The 12,628-nt window shown below is 42.3% G+C and overlaps 1 protein-coding gene across 4 annotated transcripts; it reads right to left on the bottom strand.

Moving 5' to 3' along the window:
- Positions 1 to 3,168: 3,168 nt before the first annotated feature.
- Positions 3,169 to 12,448, bottom strand: CDC23 (cell division cycle 23). 4 transcript variants are annotated; one of them, XR_012675968.1, is made up of 17 exons: positions 12,200 to 12,448; positions 12,055 to 12,127; positions 10,845 to 10,982; positions 10,538 to 10,580; positions 10,067 to 10,172; positions 9,838 to 9,970; positions 8,409 to 8,586; positions 8,218 to 8,315; positions 7,903 to 7,984; positions 7,145 to 7,298; positions 6,875 to 6,994; positions 6,456 to 6,531; positions 6,066 to 6,127; positions 5,085 to 5,163; positions 4,868 to 4,987; positions 4,213 to 4,398; positions 3,891 to 4,001 (listed from the first exon to the last, which is right to left on the bottom strand). XR_012675968.1 is itself a non-coding variant. In XM_075164427.1 (16 exons), the coding sequence occupies exons 1-16, from the start codon at positions 12,325 to 12,327 to the stop codon at positions 3,831 to 3,833; spliced, it is 1,761 nt and encodes a 586-aa protein (XP_075020528.1). In that variant the 5' UTR covers positions 12,328 to 12,440; the 3' UTR covers positions 3,169 to 3,830. The 4 variants fall into 4 exon arrangements, 3 of the variants coding, with proteins under 3 accessions (XP_075020528.1, XP_075020530.1, XP_075020529.1); XM_075164427.1 differs by lacking the exon at positions 4,213 to 4,398 and having other exon boundaries at positions 3,169 to 4,001; positions 12,200 to 12,440; XM_075164429.1 differs by lacking the exons at positions 4,213 to 4,398; positions 12,055 to 12,127; positions 12,200 to 12,448 and adding an exon at positions 11,783 to 11,908 and having other exon boundaries at positions 3,169 to 4,001.
- Positions 12,449 to 12,628: the final 180 nt, after the last annotated feature.

The raw sequence follows: 12,628 nt of genomic DNA, 5'->3' as shown, positions 1-12,628 counted from the left end.
AAAATGGGATCCCTCTGCACACAAATGCATTGTACAATTTCAGAAAGAAATACTAAAAGAAAGACTAAAACAATCTTGGAATAAGCAGTTCCACTAATAGCAGTTAAAGCTTTGGAAAAGTGTTCCAAATATGTAACAGCCGAGTGGGTCTTGTTGGTTTGTTTTACAGGGTGATCCTCCAAAGGACAACAGCTTGAAGAGAAGTAGCTAAACCTATTAACAGTATTGTTGATTTCAGTAATGTTCTTTCAAGCGTGTTAAGTACAGAAAGACTCTAGGAGAGATTAATAATGAACAGTGGAGTACTATGACTGAACCAGGATAAAAATAGACTGAACCAGGATAGAAGGCAGACTGTGTCAGTACTGGAGGACACATATCTGTCCAGAAATCAATTTGTTCCCAAAATTTAACCCTACAATGCACAATTTCAATTGGTAAATGTGACTGGTGTAAAAACCAGCATCTCCTTTGAAGAGATCTATCAATATAGTAACAAAATAGAACTTTTAAAATATTTTTTTCTCCACACAAACTCTCATGAAGTATTAAGAAGCCAATGTTAACAGTTCTTTATAAGACTCATTGGTCCTAGAAAACATGAAGAGTTCAAAAGTTTTTCTTCAATGTCTCAGGTATTAGAATGCTCTCATAGGTGTAATGATTATTTATCCTAAATATAAAGCTTATTTGTTTTACCAGAAGGGAAAGACAGAACTAGTAGATTTGTTTTGCTGCATAAATTGTTTAATTTACATTATAAGAACTTGCTGTTTATGTGGCATAAGGATCGATCATCGTCATTACTAACTACTGATTTTTATATGTCACTGATGTTTGTAACAAGATGTGACACATTATTTATGTATTATAAGATACTAGAAAGTTAGTGGACTGGCTTGTAATTTTAAATATACTAATAGGCCATATTCAAAAAAAAAGGAGGAGGTCCCATTACGTCTTCAGTTTTAAGACAGTAGGTAACCTCTACTTATGTGTAGTTTTCTCCTTATTCTTAACAAATCACTCCCACCTTGTGCGATGGATGACATTACCAACAGAGACTGTCACCCTTCCAGAGCTGGCATAACATAGCAGACGTGTCAATCAGTACACTGTCATCAAACACAAGTTTCTGAACTTGGCATTAAGTGCTATTATCTGAGCTAGGGGTACTGGAGACAAACCGATGAACTCGCAGTCCTCGCAACCCAACTTAGACTCAACCCTACTGCATCTTTTACAGATGAGTATTTAAAGTAGATGTATCTGGAAGAAGTATCCTTCCACATCAAGGGAAACCAAGTTTCACTGATCGTCCCGATGATAAAAGCCTCTTTGAAACTCAGCCGGCAAGGTGTATCAGATCAATGCCATTCTGCTGTTTAGATCTGGTGAACACAGTTAATCCTTATAGCCAGCCTCCCACAACGACATCTGGATACTGGATTTAATGCAGGACCTTTATAAGCACCAGTTTGGACAATCTTCATTAAAAAACATTCAATTGAAACTTGGACTATTTCCTCCTAAGGAAATCTTCAGACAATTACAAAACTCAGTGGGAGATCCCAGTATTGGATAGCCCTGAGGAAACTTGAGCTTGTTTAGCATGAACATCTGCAGATTATTCATAACTGCAGATTATTCATAACGTATGAATATATTAATAATTGGTTATTCATAATTCATAACCCAAAATGTATACAAACCTCAAGTACTTTTAAAAAGACCTCCAGGTTGTATCAAGCTTACAAGTTGTAACTGAATAGCACCGAGACATTTGGCTGAAGTCATCTGAGGTCATAGGTCAAACTGATACCCCAAACTGTTGGTTGTTCTTCACAAGTCATTACTCAAAACAAACAAAATCACATTCCTCCCAGGCAGATGAAGCCCAAACATAATACTGTCTTTGCCTGAAGGGCACCAAGTGTCAATGAGCAAGACAATTCAAGTCGAAGTCAGCGATGTTATTAACCTCTATCCATCATTACCTCAGTGAAGTTGTGAACAAACTTGATACATGTGTAAGGATATCTGGTTAACAGCTATTCAATGTAAAAGACAAGACAATGAACAGGACAGGTGATAAATGAAGCACATGGATACATAAAGCCTGACAGCAGAAATCCAAGACTAGAGCTCTGACACAGGTTGATGGGCCATTAAAGGAACCACCCAAGTGTAACTTGGAAGAGATTCAACCAGGAGCTGTGGTTGGTTATCAGGAAGGGTCTCACAGGCAAGAGCAAACTTATTTTAAGATCTCTGAAGTGGATTGCAGGACCACATAAAATGTATCATAGTATGTCTAGGGGAGCGACCACAGATGCCAAGGCAGGGGTGAAGATGGGTCAGGGAGGAACAAGCATGGGAAAACGGGGTGGAGAGTGAGAGTGTTGACGAGCAGGGGTAGGCAGAAGAGCTACCAACTGCATGCAAGCAGGCTGCTGGTCAGTAACCTTTGTTTGGCTGAGACATATGACTCATCAGCATAGTGTGTTCTACACTTTTATTAATTAAACACTATTGCTGCCTGTTTTCTGTATCATTGTGCTCCTTACTCTGTGTACATACGTGTATGTTCCAATAGCAACCCTAACTGGGAATAGGCAGCAGCCCTGCACCATACTGTCCACAAGATGTGGCAAACCTTAACAAAATCTGTAGATACCCTACGTCCAGGGTTGAGACTGAACAAGATACCCAAGGACTAGACATAGAGACCAGAGGCTTAAAGTCATGGGCAGAGACTGGAGAGACCATGTGAACATGGTCTTGAGAATGTGAACGTGTACTTGAGTTAAGTCACTGAAAGCATATACATATGTTCCACTAGCAACTTTAAGCAAATAGGAACAGCATCAGGCCTCTTCTACGGTTTCTGTTTTAAGCAAGTGCAGCTAAGGGTACTGTCCTCTTGTTTATGTTAATCTGTTCATTTATGGTCATGTCTGTAATATGTAGGCCTATGCGTGCATCTTTGAAATTCACACTTAGCCTTACTATTGGCTGGATGTGTGAACAGGGACAAGCAGCAGCCCTGCACCATACTGTCCACGAGATATGGCAATCCTTAACAAAATGATCCATTACGGTTCATCCAATTTCATTTGCTACAGTACACATGAAAGCTGCACCATAAAGAAGCCCAAGGACAGAAACTTGACCATTAGTTTTTTAATTGTGCTATCCTGCTGGCTGCTTTTCTACTGAAAGCCAAAGTATCTGTCAGATCCACAGACAGAACAGCTAACAGCTGTCACCTGTGGTTACCTGAAATTCCTCTGACACTTCTCAGTCCTTCAACATAGACATGGCACCTATATCTAAGTGCCTATATCTACTGCTTTAGTGGAACATCTTCTGTGTGGTTCAAGACAAGCCAAAGTCCTTAAGCAGCCAGGCAGGTAACAGTTTCTGATGTAGACAGCAATGATACCACTAAGAGGTCATCCAAAGAAGTTCAGTAAAGACCAGAGGTAACAGGGCAGAATCAAATTTCAAATATATTTTAACTCAAGCAGACAAGCTCTTCCCAACCCCTCAGTTAAGAGTAGTCCTGTGTATTCAAACATGTCTGCCCTCTGACTGGAATGACTTGGTGAGAAGTACAGCAGGTTCTCACATCTCAGCATAGGCACTTTCACGTAGGCTGCACCTTTGCCTGTTGGGGCACATCCGTCTTCAGCTGTGGGCTCCAATAACTCCTACCCTTCACGTGAGGGCAACAACCAATGTAGAAATTTCACTGGAAAGAAATAAGTGGTTGCAAGCCCCATCTGCAATGTCACATTCAATGCACAGGTTATAAGTATCAGCATTGTTCATGGTGTTACAGAAGACAGGTTGAGTGGGGAGACACGACGTGTGGGAGTGTTGTTGGCTGACAATGACGCAGGGAGGAAAAAGGGAGCAGCAATATCTGTGGATGAGGTTTCTCCTTGGTTGCGAAGCTGTAAGATCTGCCGCAGCAGGGCCTTTCCTTCTTCTCTAGTCTGAAAACAATTTGTAAAAAACAAAACAATACACCTATGAATGGGTGGTTTCTGGGTCAAATTCAGTATGTAAGCAGTATAAGTTATAGTAGTTTGTCATTCTATAAGGCTGGAAGCTATAAAACCATCCTCATTTCTTTTTTCTTCTGCTACTTAAAAATGTTAAGGTATGTCACTTTTTTTTTTTTTAGTCCTTCCTCCTTTTACTCACCTGATTTGCATGTTACTTGGGTATTTCAGACAGTGTTACCATCAACCAGTGAAGCTGTCTAAATATTCCAGCAAAAAGTAGATTGGAGAAGCTTCAAAGAAGCTGAATTCAGGTTCTCCAGAGTTCCAGACAGCTTTGTTAAGGATAGGCCAAACACCGCGCTCATGGCTACTGTTTACCTCTAGGCTGAAGTTAAAAATCCAAAATTGCCCACTTACAGATAGAGAACATCCCAGAACACGGAATCACAGACAAAACCAATTATTATTATATCCCCTGCACTGTCTACACACAGAAGATGAGGAAAAAAAAAAAAAGTTATGTGAGTACCATCACTACACAGTGTGATGTACCACCTCCTCACCACCAAGATTTTCAGCAATCTTAAGACTGCCATGTGGAGCCTCAAATTCTTTTGTTTAGTGAACACCAATGAGACATGGTTCAATTTTACCATCTACACCATATTCCATGATGTTAGTCAATCATAAGCAGCATTAGTTATCAGGTATACCACACCACCGCTCAAGATGTGACCTGCATGGCAGACAGCCCTCATTCCTTCAATAAAGGATTCCTTCTACTCTGAGAGGAGCCAAGATCAAGGTCATAGATCCCCTAAGAAAGAAACACCAAAAATTGTGCAACTACTCACATCATTGAATGCACAGCATTTCTGAGCACATGCTGAGGCTTCATCCCAGAGCTTACACTTGAAGTAGTATTGGGCCAGGTAACGGAAGGCAGTGCTGACCTCCAGATGCTCCACTATCTCCTACAGTGAGGGGGGTAAAAACCATCATCTTTGAGTGCTTTCAAGGTAGTTCTACACCATATTTACTTCTCCTTTTATCCTCAAGATATCATCTTACCCCACAAGAATAGATATCCTGGATGTATTTGATATAGCACTGAGCTGCCTGTTCGGATTCATTCAGCTGTTCGTGCAGCCTAGAAAAGGAGAAAATGGGCCACTGGAACAAGACTGCACTGTCGTAGACCTTCTTGGTCTATGAGAAAGTACTTACTGAACCTGACCTGGACTAAAGCCAGGTCTTTTCTTTCAGAATTTGCAAGACATGCACCGTGTACTGCCCCTCATGGAAAGAGATGATCCAGCTTGAGAACATTTACATTACCAGGACGGGAACTAGTCAGATACTAACTGCTAGAAGCAGTGACAACAAAGCAGAGACCTTTGCTTATTCTGTTACATTTTAAAGCTTTTAACAGACCTTTGCCATCCTATTTATGGGCTATTTCCTCCGCTGCTCCTTCTTCCCCCACTACACCCCGAAAGTCTTTGTACAGCAGCTTCACCTTTCACTTGCCCTTTTCTTTCCCCTTCACTTTTTCCACTTTGTATTACTTTATCCCCACCAAAAATTAGTGCTGATGTCAGAGGGTTCACATTTATTTCACATTAGATTCTTTCCCAATGTCACAACCACATACTGGGGGGGGCGGGGGGAGGAATTTTTTAAAAAAAAAAAAAAAAAATCAATCTACAATTTCGTACATCGCCTATCATCATGGATTGCTTTAAGTTTCAATACAACAAAAACAATTGCTAGCACTGCCTGCTCAAATCACCTCAGGATTCAGAGGTCCCTTGCAACCCACATTATGCTACGATTCCCTCTAGTTATCCTAAGGGAAACTTAAAGCTAAAGCTGGACACCAGAACTTGCAGTCACTACAGACCTAAAGATACCAGTTATTACACAGCTCCAGTAGTAATACTACCCTAACAGCAATTCCATCTGTTTTACATTTAGTATTTTATCATTAGATATCAAAGTGCTAGTTGCATGTAACACGATATTGACAGTTCAGTGATAATACACACTCACTTTGCTAGTTTCACCAGTGCCATTTTCTCCACATCTCCCACAGCATAAGCTCTCCAATAGCACTGTCAAGGAAGGAAAGCCAGTCAAGCACACCACAGAAACAACTCCAGCTCATGACTCATGCAAGCAAGTTAGAAACAGAAAACAACATGGCTTTCCAGCAAAGGGGCATGTATCATCTGTAGACGACTCTTTCTATTTATCAGCTGCTCTAGTTACATTGCAGCAGAACTTCACCAATTGTAACCGCCTCAGAAATGCTTTCAATAAGCTCCTAAAAACACACCGCATGCATTTCCAGTAGCACTAGCTACGCAGTTTTGCTGCGACTCCACCTAGTGTCCTGGGAAACATCCTAATGTCTTACTCTACACATCAGTTCTCACTTACCTTTTTAGCTTCCACCAACTGATTGAGTTTCTCGTAGCATTCTCCTAGAGCAACCAGCATACGAGAATCATTTGGTCTGTAAAAGAGCAATTCCTAAATGTAGTTCAATGGACAACCAGCTGATCTCAGGGCGGAGTGGGGGAAAAAAACCATAAATCTACATCTGGCAGTGTCTGTCATCCTCTCTTACATAAAACATCACTTATACTCCTGACTGGCATTCCTCAGCATTTAATTGACAAAGCCTTTGTTAATAGTTAACTAATACAACTAAAAGGATCTGGAATAGCGAGACTGCACAAATCACATAGCATTGATGTTCTCCCTTCCCCAACTTAGTTCCTGCGTGTAAATTCCTTAGCTAGTAGCAACCATGTCAGAGCGAACACCAATAAACATGGATCCATTCTCAACTCTACCTGAGCTGGTGGGCCCGTCGATAGTAATAAAGACAGTAAAATGGCATTTTGAGGATTTCATAGGTTTGCCCCAAGCCATACCATGCTCTGTAGTCCCTTTTGTTCACCTCTATTGCATGTCTGTCAAAGAAAAGGAGATGAACTAGTCAGAAAGCAGTCAGGATCAAAACCAAGACAGAGTTCAGCAGAAGACTAACAAAAAATAGAAGATACTACTTCAATCCCTATGTATGCAGACTGACACGATTTTGTGCAGTACATGAGTGATACCTATAAGCCTGGATAGCTGCAGATGTGTTCTTCATTTCCATGTACTCATGTCCCATGAGTGTCCAGGCTCCCAGATAACGAGGATTCAGTTTCAAGGCCCTCTGGAAATAAAGTGCTGCTTTTTCATGCTGGGAACGCAAGCTATAGTAATTCCCTAAAGCAAAAGTCACAATATTTAAATAAATTCAAAAAACCCCACAAACAAACAAACAAACAAAAAACAGCAGAGAAGTAGGAAACAGATGGAAGAGGTATAGTCTACTACCTCCTAACTTAAGTTATAAAAAGAAAGAGTCCTATTAAAGGCAGATCTGATTCAAACCTCAAGAGACCTAATAGCAGTCTGTTCTCCAGTGTTCTGGTCAATCCGTTTCTGGTTGTACCAATCAATTAAGATCCCATCCCTCTGGCCTTAGAACTTATGTCATGATCTAACAAACTAATTTCCTGGTCCTGACACGCAATTATTTCCACTGGAGTTTCAAGACTATAAATAAAGCGATTATCAGCTACATGGGCCTTCATAATGATTTCTTCAACTCCTTTCTGCACTGATAGTATTACAGCAGCTCTTTCAGAAAGAAATGAGGGAAAAGGGTACTCTGATATTTGGTCTGCTTTTTTAGGCTGCCTGAAACCACATTGACCAAGTGGTTTTGATAGCCTTGCTGGCTGATGATTTTCACAAGTGTTTCTAAGATTTCCTCACACAGCTTGCGGACAGCATAATAAGAACATGTAGAAGAGCTGGCTCTCACCAATTACACAGCAGGTCTCAACACGATACTTGTCTATCTCACAGAGATTGTGAGCGAGGTAGCTCAACTCAGGCTTCATGCTCTAGTGAAACAAAGAAATGAAAGTGATGAGAAAAGGAGCATGTTACAGCTTCAAAGAAAACCTAGGCAGTTAGCAATGCATACATTGCATCTATTTCATGGAGTTGCGAAGCGGAAAGCAGAAGCTGAAAGCCTATATTCAGAGAGGCTAAACAGCAGCAGCTGCTTTGCCAGTGTTTAACATACCTCTGATAAATACCATCGTTATGGACAGGCAATAGAAAGAGTGCTTACCCTTACATATAGCAAGTTGGAGAAAGTGTCCATGTTTTCTATCCTGTAAGGATCTTGTTTCCTTAGCTCGTTAAAGATGGATAAAGCTTTGTCAATATCTGAAGAAAGAACAGCAGATGGGAGAACAAGAACTATAAATGCCAAGTTTGCATTAAGAGGCTCATTCTTACTAGCTAGTAAGTGTCACTGACCTCGGATATTGTGGTAGGCAACTGCAATCTGAGAGATGATGTAAGTACTTTTGGAAAATCCTGCATCAATGAGACTCTGATACTTCTGCAGAGCCTCCTCTATCAGCTGCAGCTCTGTATAAATGTGTGCAAGAAAGAACTCTTTCATCCACGTATCTGGCAAGGACAGGAACTTCAACTAGCAAGAACCAAAGAAGAGGAGGAAGAGATGACAATCAGTAGTATTCTACCCGCCACCTGTGGCAAAGCATCCATTATCTTCCCTCCCATGATTTAGCAGATGGTCTCGAGGTAGGAGGCTTTCCTGCAATCGCTTTCTTAAACCATAACACCAGCTACAAGAGAGCAGTATTAGGACCAAGAATTAATATCAGGTTCTTCCAAAGGAGAGACTAAATAATGCCTGTAATTGAGAATACTGAAACAGGAAAGGAGCATTAAGACATCCAGTCTAAAAAGCAGTACAACATGGCCCACGTAATTCTATTTAGTCACTCCCAATCTATTCCCATGACTGCTGAAATTGCAGCAGAATTGAAGCCATTTCATTTGATCAATTAGTGAAGGAATTATTGTCTTCAAATCTGACAGCATCTGACTTCTGCTTCAGCCACTGGCCTTATTTCTCCATTAAATTCAGAAGTCCTTCAAAAGACTGTACTTTCTTCCCATGTTTGAACATTAATATCACATCATTATTTTTAATGAGCAAGTGAACAGACTCCAAATAATCTCATCAAAAATGCACTTCCCTTTTTCTACAAATCAGTAAAGCTCTCTTCTGTGTCACCTCTACTTTTTAAAATATTCCACCAGCCAGAATTGACTGAAAAATGCCAGGAGCGGTCTCATAAAATCCCATGCATAAAGAAAAATAATCTATTTTGGTTTTATATCTAAGTTCAGTTCTTTGACGCAGTTCATCTCATACGTGCAGCTTTGTATTTGACAAAGGAAACACCTATATTAGTGTTTCAGTTTTAAAAGCACTGATTCTATGTATCCTTTCAGGTCCCCAAAAATGCTCAATAACTGTGGAACTATAACCAGATTAAGGAAGGGAAAAAAAAAAAAAAAAGAAAAGAAAATTAGAAGTATCTTAGGAAGATCTCCTTCATGTGACAAGGCAATGACTCTGCTGACAACTACTTCAGAATACGTGAATTAGCCATTTCTTAAACCACTTTGTGGGTGAATGGTAAGAAATTAGCCCTGCCTGTACGAAGATTCTCAAGCTACAGCACGGCAAGCAATTGCAGAAGAAGAGGCTTTAACAACATAATTTACAATCTTGGATTGCCTTGCCTGATAGAGTCTCACAGAATAAAGCAGTGGGCGACATCAATCTTGTGGCAACTGAACCATTGGTTACTGTATCAGGTTAAACTCTGAAATTTGTTACCACATCTTGATATCTCCCAAGTTTTACCATCTCTTTATCTGTAATCAAGTTGCAAAGTTCCAGCCAGGCTCCCCAATGCAAAGGTAAGACATGAGCAGCTTCAACGAACACATCTATTGCTTCTTTCACCAGGTCCAGCTTCCGCAGCACGACACCATACCTGTAAAGAAAAGTTATCAAGTTAATCAGAATCATAAAACTCTGCATATCCACACAAATACACATGAATATATTAGAAATACATGCAGACACTTACAGATAAAGGCCAAATCCATCCAGTTCCCGTGCCTTGTGTTTCTTGCTGAGCTCAACCCTCAATTCTCGTAAAGCTTCATTTTTCACCTGTCCTTTTTCCAGAGGTCCTGCATGAAGAGAAAGTCAAACAGCTAGCTTTCAGTCAAGACTCTTACCACAGCAATTATGAAGTCAAGGGTATATTCAGAATCATCACTGACATGACCTGAAGGCTTCCCAGTCTGTGATTATTTTCCTCTTTTTAAAAGAAAATCACTTAGTCTGATCACCTGCTTTAACAGAAGAACTAATAGATGAAAATCTGTAGCCTGTACTAAGCCAATGAATTGAGAGAGAATGAAAGAAATCATGTTACAGCACACTATTATCCAAAAATTCAGGGGAAAGCCATAAAACCAAGACGATTTACATGAAGAGGCATTACTGGAAGCTTCATTATATTGTCTTGTGTTCCTTGACACCAGAGACTTACCCAAACTATCCACTGTCTCATCATCCTTCTTCTTTTCCCCTGACTGTGGAAAACAGAGGAAACCCAAGATTACATTACAATTGCATATTCCTTACGTTTACTGCAATGCTAGCAGCAGTATGCAAACTGAGTTTTCACAAACATCATAGTTCTAAAAAGAACACCTCTATCTCCCTTCCCCCCAAACATATAATTTGGATTTCTAGGTGGTCATTTGGAACAGAATAGGCGAAAAATAAGGTATGCCAGGGAGGGGTGGGAAGCAGAGGAGTTCAGTGCTAAAAGGCGACTTTTCCTTCCATCTTACCAGGTATCTAGAGTACATGTACAAGAAGTAAGCTTTCTGACTCTTGCAGCCCCGTAGAAAATAGGCAGCCCTGTCATATTCCTTTAGGTCAAAGTAAGACTTGGCTAACGTATAGGCATCCAGATCACGAGCATCCTCCTGCAGAGACACAGAAAAGTTTAAGACCTCAGAAGCTCTGACATGCTTTAGGAAAATCATCTAGTTACAGACGTGTCAATGAAACTGCTCTGAAAGCTAAAAACATAGTTTATTCATCCTCAAAGATGTTTTGAGTACCATTAGAAAAGTCTCTCCATTCCCTCACGTTCTCAAATTCCTAGTTCTCAAATAATGAGTACAGACTACTTAGAAACATTTAAAATAAACAGTAAGAATCCAGAAAACAAATTGTGGCAAGCTGCCAGAAGGCATGAATTAGCTGTTCAATGAGTATGCATGACCATAAACAAGAAATCTTCTCAGGAATTCCCTATCAAACAATATTAACCCGCTAACTTAAATGCAAACATTTCCTTGGTAACGATGCCTTGAAATGCATTCATGACACGTTACGCTGCTGTAATTTAACAAAACAGGCATATACGTAAAAGTCCTACTGTACACCTGCGGAGGTGGGGATGGAGATACAACTTGTTTTTCTTGTGTCCTAAGGAGCACAAGTTTAATGGCACAAGTTTAATGGCACAAGTTTAATTTGTATTACAGTAAATTTTGCCCTTAGTAAAGACTAATAAAAAATAAAATTAAGTAGCATGATTTCAAATTTTGCATACAGAGCAATCTCATTTAGGGCACAGCAACACGTAAAATGGAATGCTTTCACCTGGGAAAGCATATTCAGCTCTGTCCACACCATTAAATATGGAAGGGAATAATATGGAAGGGAACTTCACAGCATTATAGAACGATCAGCACTCAGCACAGCCTCCTGCACGTACGTTTTTAAAAAGATCGCTATCACGTTTTTTCCTTAATAGTTGTAGACAGGATTAAAAAGCAGCCCGCGAGCCCGCCAGCAAGAACTGCAGCACTTTCTCTTCGAGCTCACAACCGCTTCCACCCCCGGGAGCACAGAACGGGCTCAGCCCCGCCCCACCCCGCGCGCGGGTGCCCGTTAGCGGCGCGGCCACGGGCCCCGAGCGGGCCGCGGCACCGCAGACCGTCGGAGCCGCACTGGGCCGGGCCTCCTCCTCCTGCCCGCAGGCCGTACCTCCGTGAGCGCAGGGGGCGGCGGCAGCTCACTCAGCGGCAGCGGGTCCAAGGCAAAGGCCAGCTCGGAGGCCCTGTGAGGAGAGACCCGTTAGCACAAGGCCCGCCGGCCGCTGGGCCGGGGCCCACCCGCCCGCGGCGCTCACCACTTCCCGCTGTGCTGCAGCCCGCGCTCACGGCTCCGCTCCGCCACGCTCAGCAGCTGCTTCTTGATCTCCCGCAGGTCCGAGAAGTCGCTGCTCCCCAGTCCCGCCGCCACCCCCGCGGCCGCCATCCCGCCGGCGCGCCTCCCAGCCAATCACAGCCCCGCACACTGAGCGCTCTTCGCTCTGTAGACGCAGCCTTCTCCTTGGGTGAGCTCGAGAGGCCTCGCTCCCAATCAAAGGAGGCGCGCTGAAGCCTTGACGCCTGATTGGCCAGTTGTCGCGGAGACGCGCTCTCACGGCGTAGCGCTCCGCACCGGCCGCGGGAGCGAGGCCGCGCGTTGGGGCGGGGGGCGCGGCCCGGCCCGGCCCGGCCCGGCCCGGCCCGGCCCGGCCCGTCGGGACGCGGAGGGCTCGGCTACCCCGCCTGCG

The sequence above is a fragment of the Calonectris borealis genome, chromosome 15, assembly GCF_964195595.1.
Source record: "Calonectris borealis chromosome 15, bCalBor7.hap1.2, whole genome shotgun sequence".
NCBI classification, from domain to species: Eukaryota; Metazoa; Chordata; class Aves; order Procellariiformes; family Procellariidae; genus Calonectris; species Calonectris borealis.
Note: the sequence above shows the minus strand (reverse complement) of the source record. Positions and strands in the feature narration are given on the sequence as shown.

Excerpts from the sequence above, each read along its gene's own strand:
- CDC23 (XM_075164427.1), bottom strand. The coding sequence starts at position 12,327 with ATGGCGGCCGCGGGGGTGGCGGCGGGACTGGGGAGCAGCGACTTCTCG. Across the intron at positions 10,581-10,844 it reads ACATGTACTCTAGATACCTG|TCAGGGGAAAAGAAGAAGGA; the intron begins GTAAGATGGAAG and ends TGTTTTCCACAG. Across the intron at positions 8,587-9,837 it reads TGATTACAGATAAAGAGATG|TTGAAGTTCCTGTCCTTGCC; the intron begins GTAAAACTTGGG and ends GGTTCTTGCTAG.